This window comes from Apodemus sylvaticus, chromosome 7 (genome assembly GCF_947179515.1).
Source record: "Apodemus sylvaticus chromosome 7, mApoSyl1.1, whole genome shotgun sequence".
Lineage (NCBI taxonomy): Eukaryota > Metazoa > Chordata > Mammalia > Rodentia > Muridae > Apodemus > Apodemus sylvaticus.
Window position 1 is genome coordinate 53,025,175 of NC_067478.1, and position 21,011 is coordinate 53,046,185.

General features: G+C 36.7%; 1 protein-coding gene across 1 annotated transcript in view; it reads right to left on the bottom strand.

The window, feature by feature from the left end:
* Hmgcll1 (3-hydroxymethyl-3-methylglutaryl-CoA lyase like 1) overlaps window positions 1–21,011 on the bottom strand; it is a 118,559-nt gene that overhangs the window by 59,432 nt on the left and 38,116 nt on the right. Inside the window, exons 2-4 of the mRNA XM_052187785.1 lie at window positions 15,936–16,016; window positions 15,655–15,762; window positions 208–303 (exon numbers count right to left, since the gene is read on the bottom strand). Of these exons, the coding sequence (XP_052043745.1) occupies window positions 208–303; window positions 15,655–15,762; window positions 15,936–16,016 (285 nt within the window). The remainder of the gene's footprint in view (window positions 1–207; window positions 304–15,654; window positions 15,763–15,935; window positions 16,017–21,011) is intronic.

A 21,011-nucleotide genomic window follows, 5' to 3' on the forward strand; every position in this document is an offset into this window, starting at 1 on the left:
CTGTCCCCTTTTTCCTTTTGTTGTGTTTAGTCTAAGAGAAGAGTCCACAGAAACAAAAAGCCGGCAGGTCTTGACCTCTATGTGTCCATATTAGTTTATAAGTAGATTAATTACATATGAAGACTGATGGATTACATATCGCAACATTTTAACATTTAAAGGTCTTCAAAACAATAATGGCGATTACAGAGAAATGTTCACACTTACAGCATGCTGCAAACCCTGAAGATTAGGTATAAGGACAGGATAGCGAACTCCTGGATACCGATGAATACCTCGCATCACTTCAGCATGGTCAGCCATCTTAAACACATAATAATCATATGTAAGCACAGAAATGAGCAAGACACCCAATACATGATTGGCCTTCTGTGTAAGTTATCATTACACATAAAGCGTATGCTATAGATTAATGTCTGACATAAGGAGTGTTCACATGTAGATAAGGAAAAGTAGTTTTTACTGTCATAAATGGATTACAACAAGGCATGACCTTACTAATTCACAGAGCAGGGTCTGACTAAGTGGATGAGTACAGAAAAACAGAGTTCACACCATTTTCTTGCAGTCATTTGGTAATCCATACATCAAGCACTGATGACAATATGGAAAATTTGAAGGGCAAAACACAGTTTATTTATTCTCACACAAAACTTTATGCCTAACTTTTTAGTGCACAAAATTTTATAGTATTTAAGAACATATAAATTCTATGACACCATTAAAATCATTTAACAAGTCTGGGACCAATACCCAATGTTATTGGGATAACAAACAAGTTTCAGTTAGCAATGGTTAGAATATTTTATGTAGTTATATCATATGATTGCCATCTGTTCTTATATATGAACAACTAAATAAACAGTGCTTGGAACAAAATTAAACCACACTATCAAAAGTGTATTTTCAGTTTGGATTAAAATTGCAAATCTTCAAAGTCAAAAATTAATTTAACACAATAATATTAAGATCACATATAAAATTAATGTGTATTATAATTAGGATTACATATTTTAAAGTGTGGGTGCTTATATGATGCTTGATGTAGACAGCCCTCTTTATTACTTTCTCTGTGGGCGTGAGAGTGGGCTATGTGTTCTGTCAAGTTTTGAAATACATATCTGTAATGTGCATAATAGACTGTCCCTATTAAGAACTAAATGAAGCATATGCAACTAAAATATATTTATACTATTGTATAAAACGTGTATAAAGATGAGAAATTCATAAAGAATGGAAAGCACACCAGACAAGCATGGAGAAAGCTGTGTTAATGACACCAAACCCAAACTATGGCCCTTAAATGTCAGTAAACGGAAGAAATTATTAATCCTCTACTAACCTTATTTTTATCATGACTGCACATTGTTTAATTAATAAAAGCAAATCAACAAAATATAACTCATATATGCACACACATACAAACCTCAAAACCCATCCCTAATGACACCCTTCTTCCAACGAAGCCACACCTCCCAATCCTTTCAAATAGTACCACCCTCTAAGCATTCAAATATATAAACCTATGGGGCCACTCGTAGTCAAATCTCCAGGTAAGGGTTCAGAATGAAAAAATGTTAGTATGAAAGTGCAGAAAAGTTTAAACAGAATACAGACTATTTACTAGGGGCTTGAATGTGATGTATTATAGTTTTTATAAAGATCAGCCATGAGGGTATTTCTGATCTCTTATACTTTTCCAAGTTCTCTCCCCTATTGATGAAGATGTAGACTATATTCATTCCCTTGAAGCTGGGGAAGCTGTGAATGTTCTGAATAATACTTTATAGTGGCAAGTTTTTAACATGGTTTCTGAAACTAGATTGTAAAAAAAAAAAAAAAAAAAAAAAGAACATTTCCCCTTTAGAGAAGAAATGAGCTGACATGGAATGGGAATCCCAAAATCACCTATGCAATGGTCACATAAAGAGGCACTTCTCATGTAGAATATACATGAAGATGAAGAGAGGGACTAAACTAAGCAAACTAAATTAGCTAAGGTCGCTCCTTATATCTATCAATAGAGTAGCCTTCAGATGACTCTAGCCAAAAGAGTTCAGTCATATGGTTGTGATCCCAGACAACATGGAATAAAGACAATGTCCCCTTCATGCCCTGGTCAAATTCCCAATGCACATACTTAGTGTAGACAACATATATTTATCTCTACCACTAGCATCTCAAATAACTCATTACATAGGAGAAAAAGAACAATGAAAATGCATATGGTTCATAAAGAGGACGTATGTGGGGTATCAGTTAAAGTGGTCATTTGACATCAAGCTTAGAATGTTAGAGAAAATAGAGACCATACTCTCTGAGATGTCTTTGAATTGGGTTTATATTAGTCAATTATTAATTTATCTGAAGGCAACATAGAAACACAGAGAGGGGTATTCAAATAGAGAGAAGACTGCAATAAATTTAGAATTACAACTGAATCCCAGGGAGGTATGAAAGTCACCCCATAGAAATGGGAGGCAATTCTCAGGCAAGTCTGATAATCCAGTAAGTTGTGAATTGTCTCTGCTATAAAGACACAACACTTGGCCAAGAACTCACAAAGAACACTTACTAAGACTAACATAAAAGATGTATTTTACTCAAAAACTTAAATCTCTACTATTTAATAGCCTTAAAAATTACATTAATAGTAAAGATGCCTAAAACATTATATATAAATATAAAACATATTTATACATATATAATTACATATATATTTATAGTATAATATATTTTATAGAATGCAATACAGATATTATACATAAATACATATAATATATATACTATATGTAATATAGTATAAAACACATAAGTCCATTTATACATATACATATATGGTTTAGATAAATATTTTCCTATGTGATCTGACAACGCTCTTCCCAAGAACCAAGGACAATACAGCAAAAACCTCAAACAAGCTATGAGAATCTCCCTTCAGAGTTTTAGCTCAAAGTTATCCAAGAAACTCCCAATTGCCACTGGTTGCCTCCCAGGGGTTGAAGGTAAGTCCTTATGGCTGACAACACTGAATCTTTGGACAAAGAGTCAGGATTCAAATTGGGATCATATCTGAAAGCATCCTTCCTGAGGATTAGCTTTTATGGTGCCAGAAGGCTCCATGGAAGATTTCAAGGGAGAAAAACAAACAAAAGTCCTACCCAGCTATGGTGCTTATGAACTCAAACAGCAATGAACATGGAATAATATCCCTAAGGGTATAATGATGGTACACATACTTTGGGAGTAATGAGCAGCCTTCTGACTTAAAGCCAGCTTAACAAGAGTGAGCGCATGCCTGGTACTGCAAAACGCCATATGTATGAGGCTAGTGAGGCCATGGATATTGGGCTAGTACCTCCAAATACCACTTTTCTAAATCAGTGTAATCCCTAACAACATTCTGAACATTTATCCTTAGGCCCACAGATAAGAGTCGGTGTCACCCCTTATCAAAGACATGTCTTCTTGCATCAGATACAGACCATTATAGAAAACTACAACCAAAGTACAGAGAATAAGTGACCATGAAGTTATACTAAACCAAATATAAATTTATTTTTTAAATTGTAAACATAATTTATCCCCAAAACATTCATGTCCTTATTGTATCAATTATCACATCTTGCCAGGCAGACCAGTACTGTAGCATTCAGGGCCTACAGTTCTGTACATGCATTCTTTCCCGCAGAGACAAGCATTCTTTGCCTCATACCCAACTAAGGAGTAATTGATAATCCCCAAAACATTCATGTCATGGTGGCAAAGATACCAGTACCATTATCTATCCAGGCAGTTCAGTATTGTAGCATGCACCACCTAGAGCTAGATTTGACGATTCTTCTCCAAAAACCTACATAGCAACTTATGGCACTAAGAAAACATAGTGGCACTAAAAAAAGTATTGTCATGCAAAACAATAATTAATGCATAGTCAAATACTGAAGAAAGGTGTTTTATGAAGTGGTCTCTGACATTCATCTCGGTTTTTTTTTAATTTTTTTTATTCGATATATTTTTTATTTACATTTCAAATGATTTCCCCTTTCCTAGCCTCCCCACTCCCAAAAAGACCCGTAAGCCCCCTACAGATGCTTGTCATAGTTTTAAAGTTTACAGTTCTGTAACTTAATGAGTTATTTTTTATCATTAAAAGCTAACATCTGTTTCCCTACCTAAACAGAATCTTCTATCATATGTATATATATATCTATCAATATATATATTGAAAGAAGGTGCTCCAGTTGCATACACTCAGGAAGGATGCTCCTTCCCAGTTGGTGTTCTTTATTCTTATTTTGTTTATAGTTTCTCTAGATATGCCTACTTATTTCTCTAAACATACTATCTTAATTTTTTCCCAGGAAACAGACTCATACCCATGAACATATCACTGTCCTTTCTCCCTACCCACTGTCATCTGACAGCATTAACTTTTGCTCATTATCAATCCAGAACAATATTCAAATCTTATCGAACTAAAAGTAAATAGTGCTAGACATTATTGTTGAGAGTCTCCTCTGGCCAGGTCTGCCAGTGCTATTTTCTGCATGCAGGGATACAGTGAGAAAGACGGACAGATAAGAGAACATGCAATTTCTTCAACACCTGCCATCGATTAGTGCAAAAACATAAATGATGTGGTTTCAGACCCTATAACTCAAAACTCAATATGAGCAGTAATTCCTCTTAAAGTTAACATTTGGAAACTTGGTAATGAGAAAAAAATGAGACTCGAGTGCTTCCTGACAATCCTGGGTGAGAGTGTTGTAGGCAGCTCTGAATAGCACTATAGGCTGGGTCCTATAACCATGTCCCATTCATAGACGCCTAGCACAAACCTCATCTATCTTAACCTCGGTAGCACAGAGGAAATCTTGGTCTGCTTGAAGAAGCAAGACACTCTTAATAAATCACAGCCTTACAATAATAAACACAGGAAATCTCTGGAAAATTGAACATCCTTTTTTTTTTCCTACCCAATACCCTGCTTGGCTGCCAAAGCTAAAACTGTCTGACACCATATTCACAAAACTTAAGTCCAGAAGCCTTAAAACTAATTTGGTCTGGTGTATAATTTCCTGTCCTTCCTTGTTCAACTTTACCTCTGTATGTGATGGACCTTTGTAGTGCCCTCTGTCGGGTGGAATGTCCACGTCTCAAAATCTTCCACCACAACTTTCCCTCCTCTATCCTTGTGAAAACAAGAGATGTTAATCATAATTCATGATGTCTACAAATATTCATTTTTATATTGCAAGACAAACATCACCTACAGGAATGAATTTGTGGGTTTAAAACTGTAACACTAACGTCTTGGAAGGAAGAAATGAAAGTCTTCTTTATCCATAACATTTCCCAGTTCAGGAAGATAAACATAGCAATTATACATTAGTTACTTTTTATTAGGGACTTTGTAACAACCTGCCTGCTCTTCTGATATTAAAAATATCATGTTCCAAACATCATTCTATAATAGGGGCAAAAAGTTTCAAAGCTCACAGTGTAATTTCCCTTCTGTGCCTGTGCAATTGTGATGTCTCACATGTATTATGATTTTGTATATGATAATAATGTTGCCACTGTTGTAATTTCCCTTTCATGGAAGTATGAGCAATTTCTAAAATAGTGGAGCAAATTGCTTTCAGTATGTTTTGTTAATAGAGTTTTGTATTCTTAATGTTTTAAACCTACAGCATTGTGGAGAGCTGTAGTGGAGAGGGTAAGTCTGGGTTACTAGGTTAATAACTTGCTACCAGACAGACATTATCAGGGAGAAAAAGGTTACAACAAAAGTAAGGTCTTGTTACCATAGAAACCATGGCTGTTGTTGTAAGCTTGAAGCTTGGATACAATGTGGGTGCTGGAGATTTTTGTTTTAGTAAAACAATGAAGGCAGAACTTCCAAGGGTATCCACTCACCCAATGGTAAACCACTCAGCATATGCTAGTTAGGTGATTCTACCAGATCGTAACTCATTTATAGATGCTCACCTGATTTTTAAATTCCTTCATGTGTTGTTATTCATTTTCCAAGCTACTGTATCCCACCTCCATCCACCTTAACATCATAATTAGAGTGGTGCCTATACTGTTATTCAGTTTTGAGTCTAACAAAGAGGTCTATATAGTTTTTAATACAGAAAAAAAAATAAAAGCATTGAGTGGGAGAATGAATACATGGAAAGCTTCCAGCACAAAGAGAAATGAAGACGCCTTGCCAAATCATAACAGAAATAAGTGAAAACCGGGTCTCAGAGTTTTCTACTTCTTCATCAGAAACAACAGACATTGTGGTATTCCCAAAGTACAGGGACCCTGGAGGACATGAAGAAGGTGTGTATGTGTGTATGTGTGTATGTGTGTGTGTGTGTATGTGTGTGTATGTGTGTGTATGTGTGTGTATGTGTGCGTGAGTGTGTGTGTGTGTGTGTGTGTGTGTGTGTGTGTGTGTGTGTGTGCGCGTCCGTGCACGAGTATGCATACACTTATATTTAGACTACTGGCCCATACCTTTCTTTCCATGTACATAAGCAGATAAAATATAAGTTGAATCCATCTAAGATAAATATACTAGAGTATGATTAGCATCAATTCACTTCAACATATTTGTTTTTCAAATAACATGTAACTATAACCTATAGTCTTTTTCAATCAGATTTGAGTTTCTCTAGGACAGTTACTAGATTGTTAACATTACCCCCCCCCCCCCCAAAAATCCTCTGTGTTAAGAATAAAAACCCTTAAATCCATAGCTCTTATAGAACATTCTGTTATTCTAAGAAAATTTCAGTACAATCATCTCAATTATTATGAATCTACTACAGTAAACTAGAAGTGCCCAAGTTCCTTTTGGCCAGATCTCTTGTCCACGTTTTGTGTCTCCCACAGCTCACTGAACCTAAGTGATACATCTGTAGGTTTTCCCATGAAGGCCAGTCATCAAAATAGAGTCATCCAAAAGGAAAAAAATTAAAGTCAAAAAATCAAATATTTCTGAGACAAAATATACCTCTACTTGGTTTTTGTCTTTTACATAATATGTACAGACCTCTAAGATGTCAACACATAAAAGATAATTGGAGAAGGCCAAATGTTAAGATAACTTCAGTTGCATGGAAACAGAAAGGGATGTATTGAGAAGTCTAAGTGTTCCACTGGGAGAGGCAAGTACTGGGAGAGTGACCCAGAGGGTGAAATTATTAAGGTTCTTTAAATACATGTATAAAACTGTCAAAGAATTTGAAAATGTTTTCAATTACATACAGAAGGGTTTTAAAATAGTAACTAAAATGTTTTAGAAAGTTTATTTCTATTCTTCATGGCTAAACACCAAAATTTTGATAAAGATAACCAATTCTATGAAACTGAATATAGGATGAGATACAATGTTTCATTTATAACACTTAATCCTGATTGCTTTGCTTTTATATGTTTAAGGACAAAGCAAATCTAACTTGTTAATGGAAAGGTGACCAATCAAATTAATTAGTTATATTTTTGAAAAGCAGAACACATACATTTTTCAATGGAATACATTTCAGAAGAAAGGGAAGACGTACCTAAACTAAAATGGATTATACCTTCTGCTTAAACACTTAAAATCTAAATAGTGACATTATAGAGTGTCTGCTTTGCTTTCCCTTTGACACAGGAGCAAAAGCACACTTTAAACATGAAGTTACTATTTAATGCTATGTAATATAACAAAGTGTTACCAACAGGTTTTTTTTTCAATTTTTATTGAAGATTAATTGTAATCAAGCTCAAGGGCAGAAAATAGTACCTACTATCACAACTCTGTCTAACTTTTGTCCATATCTTCCTATCTTTCTGAGACAAACCAGGGAGTTTCAAAGTTTTTTAATATGTTGCAAGCAGTTATTTGCCTTGTATGACAGTCTAAGTTAATCAGTAGTTTCAAAACACACATACACATACACATACACATACACATGAGATTGCATAGCCCTGGCCACTTCTGACAGAAGAACAAAGTAATTTATATCATCACTCTTGAAAAAGAAGTGCTAATGCCCTTTGATACAGAAATAACAGTGTGGGATAGAATTGAAATTCATGCTAAATAACACAGTAGCTACAATAGTATGCATATGATCTTTTCATTCAATAGGAAAACTTGCATATTTAGGTAAATATTGTTTGTATTTATAATTTTCTTTTATACTTTTTATTAGATATTTTCTTTATTTACATTTCAAATGTTGTCCCCTTTCCTTCTTTCCCCTCCACAGACCCCCCTATTAGATCCTGCCATCCTCCTGCTCATTAACCCACCCTCTCCTGCCTCCCTGTCCTGGTATTCTGTACACTATGGCACTGAGCCTTCACAGGACCAAGGGCCTCTTCTCTCTTTGATGTCCAACAAGGCCATCCTCTGCTACACATGCAGCTGGAGCCATGGGTCCCTCCATGTGTACTCTTTGATTGGTGGTTTAGTCCCTGGGAGCTCTGGGGGTACTGGGTGGTTCATATTGTTGTTCCTCCTATGAGGCTGCAAACCCCTTCAGCTCCTTGGGTTCTTTCTCTAGCTCCTCCATTGGGGACCCTGTGCTTAGTTCAATGGTTGGCTGAGAGCATCACCCTCTGTAGTTGTCAAGCAGTGGCAGGGCCTCTCAGGAGACAGCTATATCAACCAGTCCCTACCAGTCCCTACTGCCTAAACTACTCGTGCCCTTGAGTTCTGCTCTAACCATCATTCACTCCATTGTACTACTAGTCCCTAATAAGTTTCTGGGGTGCCTAATCCAGTCTTAACTGAATTGTCTATGCTTAAAAGGCACAAGCAAAATCAAACATTATTATTTTAAGTCACAAAACTTATGGAATATTTCTTATGCACACAATACGATTGTTTGATTCAGCTGTCAGGGATAAATGATGGTTTGCACATGTATTAGTACATGTATGCAGATACATTTGTACATATAAAATATATGACATGGCTTACACATTCAGTGAAATAAAACACATTCGACCCATAAAAACAACCTACAGGCTTATGCATTAAATGTTAGAATGAGAGAACAAAAGGCCACAATTGTTTTCATGAAGGACAACTGTTGCTCCTGTAACACCAGGAAATACATGTTATGTTCACTGGAATTCACACAGCACAATTTCTGCCATTTAATTTCAATAACCATGTAATATTTAATTATATCAATTATGATTCACACCTACCCAGAGGACAAGTATTGACAACATGGATGTATTTGACATGTATGAAAACCAAAACACTCATGTAAATTAATAAATAAAGATGATATCTTCATTTAGACCCTGATTCTAAAGAAAATATACCATTTGATCTCTTCATATCAATCTTTTTCTAGAAATGAAGATTACTGTGTTATAGCAGGAGTGCCAGTTTAGAAGGGAAATAAATAAGACTATTTCAATATAGTTATTTTTGGTAATTGAAATGCTTGGTTACTAAAGTTATTTGAATTCATTAAATAGATCTATCTCTGTTACAAAAATACATGATGGACCTGCAGGTACCAGACTATGATAATGACAGTCAAAGATCACAATGAGGCTTCAACTTCCATGTCAGCATCTAGCAACACAGTGCTAAGCACCAAAAAAAAGTGTGATTCATGCAATATTGTCCCCTGAGAAGACATTAGGTTAACTGTTTCTTTCCCTATAGTCTGTCAATCTATGCTTTTTAGTGGCACCTGGGATTCCTGGGTAATACCAACAACTCCTGGGTAATAAGGTAAACAGAGTAACACCAGAAAATAGGAAATATGGCCTTAGTTAATATGGCCAGGATCCCTTTTGTGAAATGACATGGGATATTTGAAGTAGACCATAAGCTGAGTGGACATCCTTTCATTGGATTCATTCTTAGATACTTTCTGTTGTCTGGACACATAACTACATCCATGAGCCAGCAATTTGGAGATACCCTGCCCCCTCTTCTTTTCTCTTCTTTCTTCTCTCTCTCTCTCTCTCTCTCTCTCTCTCTCTCTCTCTCTCTCTCTCTCTCTCTCTCTCTCCCTCTCCCTCTCCCTCTCCCTCCCTCCCTCTCTCTCTCTCTCTCTCTCCCTCTCCCTCTCCCTCCTTCCCTCTCTCTCTCTCTCTCTCTCTCTCTCTCTCTCTCTCTCTCTCTCTCTCCCCTTCATCCCCTCTACAAAATAAAATATTATCTACCTACCATCTTACCATCTACACTCCTTATAAAGAACATAATGACTAAAGCAGACGAGATGCAAAAGATGTGGTCTCTTACATTTCACAAATGCAAACTTAAACCTGGCGTGTCAGTATAGTAAATGTACTTCCATTTCAATAGAGAATGATTTGTCCTCACAGTAGAATGAACATATGGGACAGGCAACAGAGGGCTCCTGGTTAACATGTACCTCGACCCTAATTTTAAGTGTTAGAGTAACTTGTAAAAAAGAATTCTTCAATCTTTTATGCATATTTTTCTACTCTTGTAAAGAAAACTCACTTCTATCCCTTTGGGAAGACTTCTTAAGCATGTGTTACAATAGGTAAAAGCTTCATCTGGGACAAATAATATATATAACTGACCCATTGCATTTGAGATATATATATAGTGTTACATGCTTAATTTACTTTTATTTTCAAACAAAGATGCATTCATTTTAATCATTCATGTGAATAAAAACACAAATCAAAAGAGTAAGTTAATATCTAACACAAAAATTTAGTTCACTGTACAAATTTTGATAGTCACAACAATTTGAATAGCTTACTATTAACAGGCACATTCCAAATGTGCAGGAAATGTGTTTTTAATGTGTTTTCTTTCTCATGATATTGTGTGTTCCATCTAAATGAGGGTCTACCTGGACTAATTTCAAATATTCTTATATTGCATGTCACTCTAAGGAGCTCTTTTTCCAGATAAGTTATAAAGAACATGTATTTCTTAATGGCAGCCATTTTATCATCTGTGATCATTTAAATTATAGATGTAGGATCCTGTTTTATATGGCACCCTGCTACTGCGGACCTTTTCTTTAAACTATTTGAGCTAGACAGCTCCTGCCAAACAAAACAGTGGGAGGGAAACTGTAAAAAAGCTTTAAAATGCTAAAAAAAGAAATAAGTGAAGAAGCAGCAATCTAAACATTAACTGGAGGACTATTCCCATGACCTGCAAATGATGCAGAATCAGCTCCAGAGAAACACAGGACTTACAGAAAGTCAACAAAATCTTATACATTGTCTTTGAAAGCAGAAATCACTTCAGATCATACATAAGCAGTTGCTATACCAAGATTATGGAATGCTAATCTCAGACAGTATTTTAAAGGTCCATACTACACGATGTTCTTCTAGAATGAGAATGAAATAATTTAGAGAACCTTTTCAAATGTAAGTATAGTGAAATCTAAAGCATCCATGCAAAGAAGGCCACAGTAATGTGTGTGTATGTATGTACATACATACATCTGCCTTAGGAAAAACACTCCATGTTCAGTATAAGGGAAAGCAAGTCTGCTGTGACTTTGAAAGATGAAGTTTGTAATATTTGTCTTTGATTCAGACACACTGCTCCTTTGTGGCTATGTGATTTATTTAAATCACTTTCTTCTTTAGATACATGTAACCAGATGAGGTTTAAAACAAGCTCACTCTAATAAAAGTCATGATGGCAAACATTATTGAACACTAGTCAGGAGGTAAGCCCTGTGATCATGCACACACAGGGGCCATTGATGTGACTGACCCTTTGTGGCTACCCACAACATCCTGTACTGCAGGCATGTATGCTAGGCTTTCTACGGTCCAGAGAGGTTAAATCACTTACTCAAAGGCATGGCACACTGTGGATAGGGCAGGAACCATCTGTCCTCATCACAGATGTCCTCAGGAGCTATGTGAAGCAGTTCAATCAACTTATTTAATATTACTTTGGGTTTAAAGTGGGCTCATTAATTTTCAGTAGGCTAACCCTAGATTCAACTTGGGACCATATGCAGAATAAATTCTGTCATTTTATATTCTCATCACGTGTATTTATTTAAGCAAGGCCAGAGGGTGTGATCCAGTTCCTTCTTATAGGGAGACGTCTCTTCATTTTTTCGTCACATTTTCTTGTCATTAGCTACAAGAGAGTAAGTGTCGCCTTTTAGAGATTGCTCTCTTCTCATTCTTTCAGATGTCTCTGAGAGCATCATATGTGGGTCTGAAGGATAGCGTATAAATCAATTTTTATTAGTATGTAATAGTAGTACCATGAATTCATGGGCATCATCTTATTAGGAGAAGAATATTTTGCAGGCAACTTTTTTAAATCACTGGAAAATTATTGAATTTTGATAATATCAAGATTTAGTATCTGAAATGAAAATTCGGATATAATTTATTACTAATATTAACAAGACCTATGCACTCTTTAGTTGGGGTTGGTCTGGTACTGCTATATATTCAAATGCTGAATATTGTATCCCAAGACCTGCTTGCCTCAGAAAGAGCAAATTCTCATGCACATGAGCTTTTGTTGTGTAAACCTTGTCAAGTTATCCCTGATTGGTTAATAAAGATGCTGCTTCAGTTAGGGTTTTGCTATGAAAAGACACCATGACCAAGGCAACACTTATAAACACAAACATTAATTGGGGCTGGCCAATGGTTTCAGAGGTTTTTGTACATTATCATCATAGCAGGAAAAATGGCAGCATCTGAGCAGAAATAATGCTGTAGGAGACACTGAGAGTTCTGCATCTTGATGCATCAAAGGCAACCAGAAGAAACTGGCATCCTCGGGCAGCTAGGATGAAGCTCTTTCACAATGGGTAGAGCCTGAGCACAGGAGGAGAACTCCAAAGCGCATGCCCACAGTGATACACTTCCTGCAATAAGGCCACACCTCATAACAGTACCACTCCTTAAGAGCCAAGCATATCCAAACTACCACAGATGCCTACACCCTGGGCTGGGCAGAAGAGAAGTAGGAGAAACTGTGAATCCTGGCCTTGGGGTATCAGGTAAAAACCATGAGGAAAGAAAAGAGGAGGAAGAAGGAAGTTGCTATGGGGTAACATGCACCATAAGCATGTGACCATGAGGGCTGACCTGATGAAGCAGGAGCAGTACAAATGAAGCAGATGCCCATATTTATGGAGATTTTGGCAGGGGAGGCAGACAAGATAGCGTAAAGGGTTGGTATCTGCCGAGCTGTGGTGCTTTAAAGTGTATAACAAATCTAATGGTCACTGTGTCTTTTATTTGGGAACCAAATGGTCTGAAGTAGTATAGAAACCCCTAATAGATATTTAAAGGCAACAAAAAGGTATAGCAAACCCCCAGAATCATAATAACCACCACACTCTCCTAATATTATAAATAAGCCAGTGTGTCCTATCTCTTCCCAGATGTAATTGAATATGTAAAAGAGCATGAAATCATCTGTAAACAGAGCAACTTCTCCAACTCTTAAAAATGATGAAAATTAGGGGGCTTACGGGACTTTCTGGGAGTGGGGGGGCTAGGAAAGGGGAAATCATTTGAAATGTAAATAAAAAATATATCGAATAAAAAAAATGATGAAAATTTCCTGCAGTTCCTTAAAATCAATGGCAGCTGGTGAAATACTATACTTTCACAAAATAATCAGGAAAATATATTTATATCAAGTAATGTGCTTTCCTAAGGAAGATATCTGCATACTTAATTATATGATAACAAATATACAGATAAAAGGTAGGGTTGCTTACCTAGGCAAGATAATTGAAAATAATATGTTGCCATTTTTCACGGCGATTTTGCTTGCTATGGCCCAGGCACTGAGGACAATGAACCAAAGAGACATTATCTTCATAACACTTCTGGCACAAATAGCCAATGATCAGAGACGAATTATAAATATATAAAGAGGTTTGCGATTATTATAGGTACCAACAGTGACTTGAAGAAAAATCACTATCTGACAAGAAATTCAAGTAACTCAGAGTCTGTGATTACTAAGCACATGGTGTTTTCTGTTACATCAAATGCATCCCAGCCGAAAGCACTCAAAAGTTTTTGCCATTTCTCATCATACTGTTAGAACTGCCAGAAAACACTGACACTGAGAGGTAACTAAGCAAATGGGTATGTCAAGTGCCTTGTATGATGGTGCCCATGTCTAAATGCCAGGAAAATAGGAACAAGAATAGGTTCAGGTTAGCAGAAGTTTCAGCAAAGTGAATTAATTGTACTAATAGAGCTCAGGGTGACTAGGAAAACTGGAGTCACATATACAAAGACTTGAGTGTGGGTTTTCCAGGCTTTTTAGTGAAAAGGAAAATTTTAAAGAGTTAAAATGCATTTCTCAGAGTTGATATCCCTAGAAATCTATTTTAGTCACTATAAGTAAGATATATAAGGAGAAGAAACAATGTTTACGTATCCCATGTAATAAACTGTACTATCTTGTGGGTTTGTGGGTTGGTAATGCATCTGTGGAAATGAAAGGGGGAAACAAGTATAGAATATCAAGGATATTAACCTCTTAAACATTTATTTGTGTGTGTGTGTTTGTTTTGTGTGGGAGGTGTGGGGGTGGGGTGTTCATGGGTGTGTACGTGTGTGTAGGTATGGGTCTGCTATCATGTGCAGTTAGTTCTCTCCTTCACTACGTGGATTCTGGTGATTGAACTCAGGTTGTCAGGCTTGGTGCCAAGTTCCCTTACCCACTAGCCATCTTATGAGCCCCAGAGACATTTTAATGAGCTTTCCCCCCTCTATGGACTGTATATTAAGTAACCTCCCTATAAATTTTCTTGTATCAGTACTAAGGTTGGAATAGTGTTCTCTAAACAGTACCTACATCATCATGAAAGACCCAAGAAATGGGTTAATGAGCTTATAAGAGGAGACAGGAAATGGTTTTCACCCTTATTCTTCTGTCATTTGAAGATAGTCTAAAGACAGAGATGTGACACTAGAAGTCAAGACTTCACAGACCACAGATCTGTCAGCATTCTGATTTCAGATTTTCCAGACTCTAGAACCAGTAGATAGATCTCCGATATTTGAACCAGCTTGGTCTTCTATTACTGTAGCCATAACTAACCAAGACAACAACTGCTTAGGTATAAAAAGTAACCCTTTGAAGAATCAAGCCAGATTCTGAGGGGAACAAATGAGCTCTCGGCATAGAGTAGTGTGTGGTGGTAGTGAGGCTAGATTTGAATCTGACGTAGAGTTGTCAGTGTCAAGTCCATTGAAGTTTATCAGCAAAGCAAGCCTTTTCTTCCTCAATGGAGCAACTGTTGGTATGAAAGGCACAGTAAAGAGGGAGAGTTTGGGCAGGAAAGATCAACAAAAGCAGATGTCGAGGGAATCGAACTTCAGCAGGCATGAAAACAGAAGAAAAAGAATAATTAATATGAAATCAGCTGACTAAAGAGAGCAGAGAATCATGGGAATATAGGGATGGATGGCATCAGAAGTAATCAATGAAATAGAGGACAGGGCAGAGACTTGGGGTCAGAGTGCTATGAAACTGGGTTAGGTTACTTTAACTCATATATCAAAGGTTTTCCAAATCTAATCAGAATATGAACAAATAGTTTATAATACATGGAAAAAATATATACATATAAATTCACAGAGTTCACTAAACTTAAAAATGTTAAAATTTATAATTATAGATTTAAATACCTGTGGTACCCATCTTGAAGACACAAAGCTTGTTACTTCTATTACAGACAAGCCAGTTTGGGAAAGTTGATTGATGAATTCAATTTTTATATCTGTAGGAACTATAACCTAAAAAAATTATAAAACATATTATTTAAATGAATTGTATAAAAATTACTGAAGCATAAAATATTACTTTGCAAATACATTATGATTTAAAATACCAAACAGTAATTACGATGAATATTGCTTAATATATAAAACTTATGTGCCATTCAAATGATAAGGCAGTATAAACCTACCTTTTCATTCTGCAATCCATCCCTAGGTCCAACTTCTACTATTTTCACATATTCAGGGAGTCCAGATAACTGGGATGCTTCCTAAAATGCAGGTATGAGTACAAGAAAAAAAGATATCACTTGGATTGCCACACTGTAGTGATTTGAATGAGAATGTCTCTCGTGGGCTTGGATATTGAAAAACTTGGTCCCCAGTTGTGGTGCAATTTTGGGAGTTTTGAGAGATGCAGCCTTGTTGGAAGAAGCATTATTACTAAAGGCTGGGAACTCACAGTCTCACTTTACATTCAGTTCACTCTCTTTGACTCAGGGCCTACTCCAACTACTTCTGCTTGCTATTGTGCATTATGATGGACTATTTCCCATCTAAATATCTACAATACACCTTGGTTATTGAGTTTTATTGCAGCAATAGTAAGGTATCTATTATAGAAGTTGGTACCAGAGAGTTGGCTGTTGCTATGAAGAACCATACTAGCCATGGGTGGTGGTGATGGTGGTGGTGGAGGAGGAGGAGGAGGAGGAGGAGGAGGAGGAGGAGGAGGAGGAGGAGGAGGAGAAAGAAGAAGAAGAAAAAGAAGAAGAAGAAGAAGAAGAAGAAGAAGAAGAAGAAGAAGAAGAAGAAGAAGAAGAAGAAGAAGAAGAAGAAGAAGAAGAAGAAGACAACGACGACGTTGGGACTAAGGCGTAGAAAAGTGGGTTACATGTTGAATGCAGCAATTAAAGCATTATTCCAACAGAAGCCTGGAAGACAGTGCTGAGGGCAAGGCAAATCATAGGGGCCTCTTGCAAGAGTTTTAAGAGAATGCAAAGACTTATTTTAACAACAACTGGGCTGTAGGCCATTTGTGTGCTATTTTGGCAGAGTCTTGCTATCTTCTGCCCATGGCCTAGGAATTTAACTGAGGCTAAATTAAAAAGTAATAGGCGAGCCTTTAGCCATAGGGGATTTCAAGACAGTGTAACACTGAATCCCTGCCATGACTTACTGATAATTTTTATTCAGGTCTACAATGAAGCAAGCACATGTGGGGAAGAAGAAAATACAGCAGGAAGCTTCATGTTAGCACCAAGGCATGAGAGGGTTCCAGTGCTGCACTGGGATAAAGGGGAGGGTGCCTTCAGAGAAAGACCTCACACAACTAAGCTTCCAACAGTGTAAGGAAACCTGAGGCATTTTTGAAAGCAACTGAATTGAAAGTGCTGCTGCTAACATGATTCAGGGGCTGTGGTCCATCCCATGTTGGCAGCCTAACATGGCAGTGTTGTCCACATGGCTTTGGTTTTAGAGACATAAAGGATTTTTCCTCTGTGGAAATCCAAAGTCATGGATTCTTCCTCTGTGGTTTCAGAGAACCATGAAAGCTAGGGAGCATGTGACAGGGGAATCCCTTCATGAAGGTCTTTAGAGAGCTGTATACTTTGAGAACCCATTGTGTGAGGCTGTGGAGCTAAAGCCTGAGTTGCAGGAAGGACCCAAAAATGTTGAAGACTTGCAGAGCCATGGCCGGTCTGCCAAAGATAACTGCAAACAAGTGCAACTATCCCAAGAGAGATGAATGCTGTAGACAGCAAAGCCAGAGGGGCAGAACCATCCAAACCGTTTGACCCCAGACATAAAGCAACAGATTTGCTAGGTTTTGACATTGCTTTTACTCAGTATTTTCTGACTATGTCCCCATTATTCCATTCTGTATCATCATACATTTGAACTATGGAATATGCTTTTAATTTAATGGGAGAATTATACTTAAGACATTGCCTTGAATCTCTGAAGAACCTTTGAACTAAATGCAGTTGAGTAATGGTATGACCATGAACCCATGGTGGTCAGGGATTGGAATCAGGCCCTAAATGAAAATGTTCCCCATTGGCTTGGGTTTTGAACATTGATCAGTTGGTGGTGCTGTTTAAGAGAGTTGGGAGGTGTGACCTTGCTGAACGAAGTACGTCACTAAGGACAGATTTTGTGTATTTATGTCCAAGTTGCTCTGATTACAGCTTGCAAATGAGGATGTGAACTCTCAACTTCCTGCTCCTGCCTCTTGTTTGTAGGTTTCCCACCACAATGGACTCATTCTCAACTGGAACTGTTAGCACTCTTTGTTCTTAAAGTTTCCTTGACTATGATGTTTTATCACAGCAATAGAAGAGTAACAAATGCACTAGGTTATTTTTTATTAAGTAATTTCATTCTCTTAAATAAATTCTAATTCCACAAAGCTAAAATGGTAAAATCATCAATAGGATATAACCTTGATATGCCATTTATACTATTGCAACACTGAAATAGTTCATTTATTTTATCTTTGTGATAGGTATTGTGATTAAAATTCCAAAGGTCAATTTCTTTTGAATACTTCAATTGCATTATTATAGATCATCAAAATTCTTTGCAAGCTATTCATGTTACAGACATTAGCATCCAAAATAAAGAACTCAAGTAAACCAGAGTATCTGGAGGAAATGACATTTTTAAAAAAGTTAAATACAAAAAAGAGAAAATAAATTAGTCAATAAATGGCAAAAGAACTTAACACTTTCCAATGTAAGAAGCACAGATGTTCAATAATATAAGAAGAAAAGGCCTGTTTGACCATCTTAACCTGAACCACAAGGAAAATTCAAATTAAAACGGTACCTCAAGCCCATTTTACCCAAGTCAGAATGTCTATCAAGAAAAAATAATAAGTTTGGGCATAGCTGCAGGAAAATAAGAAACATTTATGTACAATTTGGTGGAATTTAAGTTAGTCCAGACACTATGGAAACAGTATGGTGGTTTACTAAAAGGCTAAACATATAAATTCCATATGATCTGGCTAAACCACTCCTGGATACATACCCAAACGAATCAGTGCCAACTTACAATATAAATACCTACATAGCCAAACATATTGTGGCAGGCACTATTTAGAACAGCCAAGTCAGAAAATCAGTCTAGGTACCCAATGACAGATGGATGGAAATAGAAAATGTGATCTTTGTATTTTATTCATCCAAAAATGTATGCTATTTTTCAGAAAAACAGATACTATGCCAAATAAGCCAGCTTCACAAAGATAAATACCATGTTTTCTTGGTTATGTAAATTTAGTGGTGGGGGGAGTAAGTGATGGTACTATAAGATATGGAAGAGAAAGAGAAGAGGGGATAAGAAAGGCTAATGAAGATAAGAAGAGAATCTGATTCAAACATTATATACATGTATAGAAATATATCAACTCATTACTTTTTTACAGTTTATATGTATTACTGTAAAAATGGTTTTTGTATTAACCACAAAGAATCAAGCAAGAAGCCACTGCTATCCCCTGAGTTTGAATGTGGGTTTGGTTCTTTGGCTTGTGTGTAGATGACTGAGTCTGCAGAGGAAGGAAAGAACTCTGATTGCACCTTTTCCTTCTCACATGTCACAGCTCCCAAGAAATGCTACTTACTGACTGCCACTCTCCACACAGGACCCAACGTTCCTAACTGCCCAGCCTGCCCCACTTTCCACCCATAGCTGAGACAGTGAATTGTTTGGATTCTGGAGTCTCTGGTCCTGTGGAGAAGTATTAGATGTATTAGTAAGATTTTAGATAATTAGTAATTAATAAGAATACATTTTAATAACCATACAGGAAGATGTAAATGTGCTTAATTAAAAGGTTAACATCTAAATAAGAAAAATTAGGATTTCCAAATTTCATATGAATTTTAAATGAGATGTAAGCTACATCTGTCATACTATGTAAGCATCATAACTGGGTATTTCTGAGCTGAATGTGAATAATTCATCACCATGTCTTCAAATATGAAGATAAAATAAACTTAGGCATTCAGGATCTGAGCTTCCAACTATTTGGTTTTTGTCAAATACAGTGCACTCAACCAACTTATACACTGACTCTGTCCTCATGGGAGATGGCTACTTTTTAAATTATTTCTGAATTTCATATATGAGTACATTAAGATTAGATTATTCTCACCAATTCTTCCCCCATCCAAATCCTTCTACTCTACACACTCCCTCTTTATAACCTCTTCTGATATAATTATTGTTGTTATACACACATATCTAGGAAATGTGCATACATATACACAACCTACCAAATTCAGCTTATGTTGTCCACATGTACAAATGTCTACAAGTGACCATCAGAATAGAAGGCTCATGCATGAAGAAACATGATTCTCAATATCCACTGATTGTCTATGTAAGTCTTTATGTATGAGTGCAGCATTGTGAGATTTTGTTCCATCCATATTGGCATGTTAACTGGTGGAGTTATCGCAGGTCTTATGCAGGTGACCATCTTGTTGCAATTTCATGTACGCAACATCTTTGTCATGGACATCTAAATTTTAGGCATAGGGGTTGTACTATAGCTGTCCCATTTGAGAGCTGGACAACATTGTCTAGACATGGATCTCTGTAATAGTCTCTGCATTATGAAAACAACACATGTTTTTGAGAAATGAGACCTACACTACCTATGGCTGTGAGTATAAGAATTAAGAATGTACGTTGGAAATTACAGGGACTTGGGAGTAGTGGGTTCTCCTCCAGGGTCTAGCAGCTTCTTAACACACATCTGGGATTTAAAAAAAAACCATATTCATATAATGTAACTTGTTTTTTAAAGAAACTAAAATTCTCACCATGTTTCTCCACTTGTGTGCTCATGCATATGTACTGTGTGTATGTATGTGTGTGTGTATGCATGTACGTGTATCTGTGTGTGTATGTATGTGTAACAAGGAAAGAAGCTCATTGGCATCTAAAGTTGTGATTGGCTTGTCTAACACCCTATGCTAACTTCCTGAAAGAATCCAGATATTCCCTAATACAATTCTAACTGACCATCTTTGACAATTTCTGTGAAACTAAAATTCACTTTAAAAAAAAAAAAACAACAACTAAGAAAGAAGGAAACAAATTCTCATTTCTGCATCTTCTCCAGTTTTGAGGCATGGAATTAACTTGAGAGGGTGGGCCTGGGAGGGGAGGGTCCTCAGCTTTGGGTTTGGTTCTAGATGACAATACTGCAATCGTGCCTAAAGATGGAGTGGTTATAATTTGACCAAGAA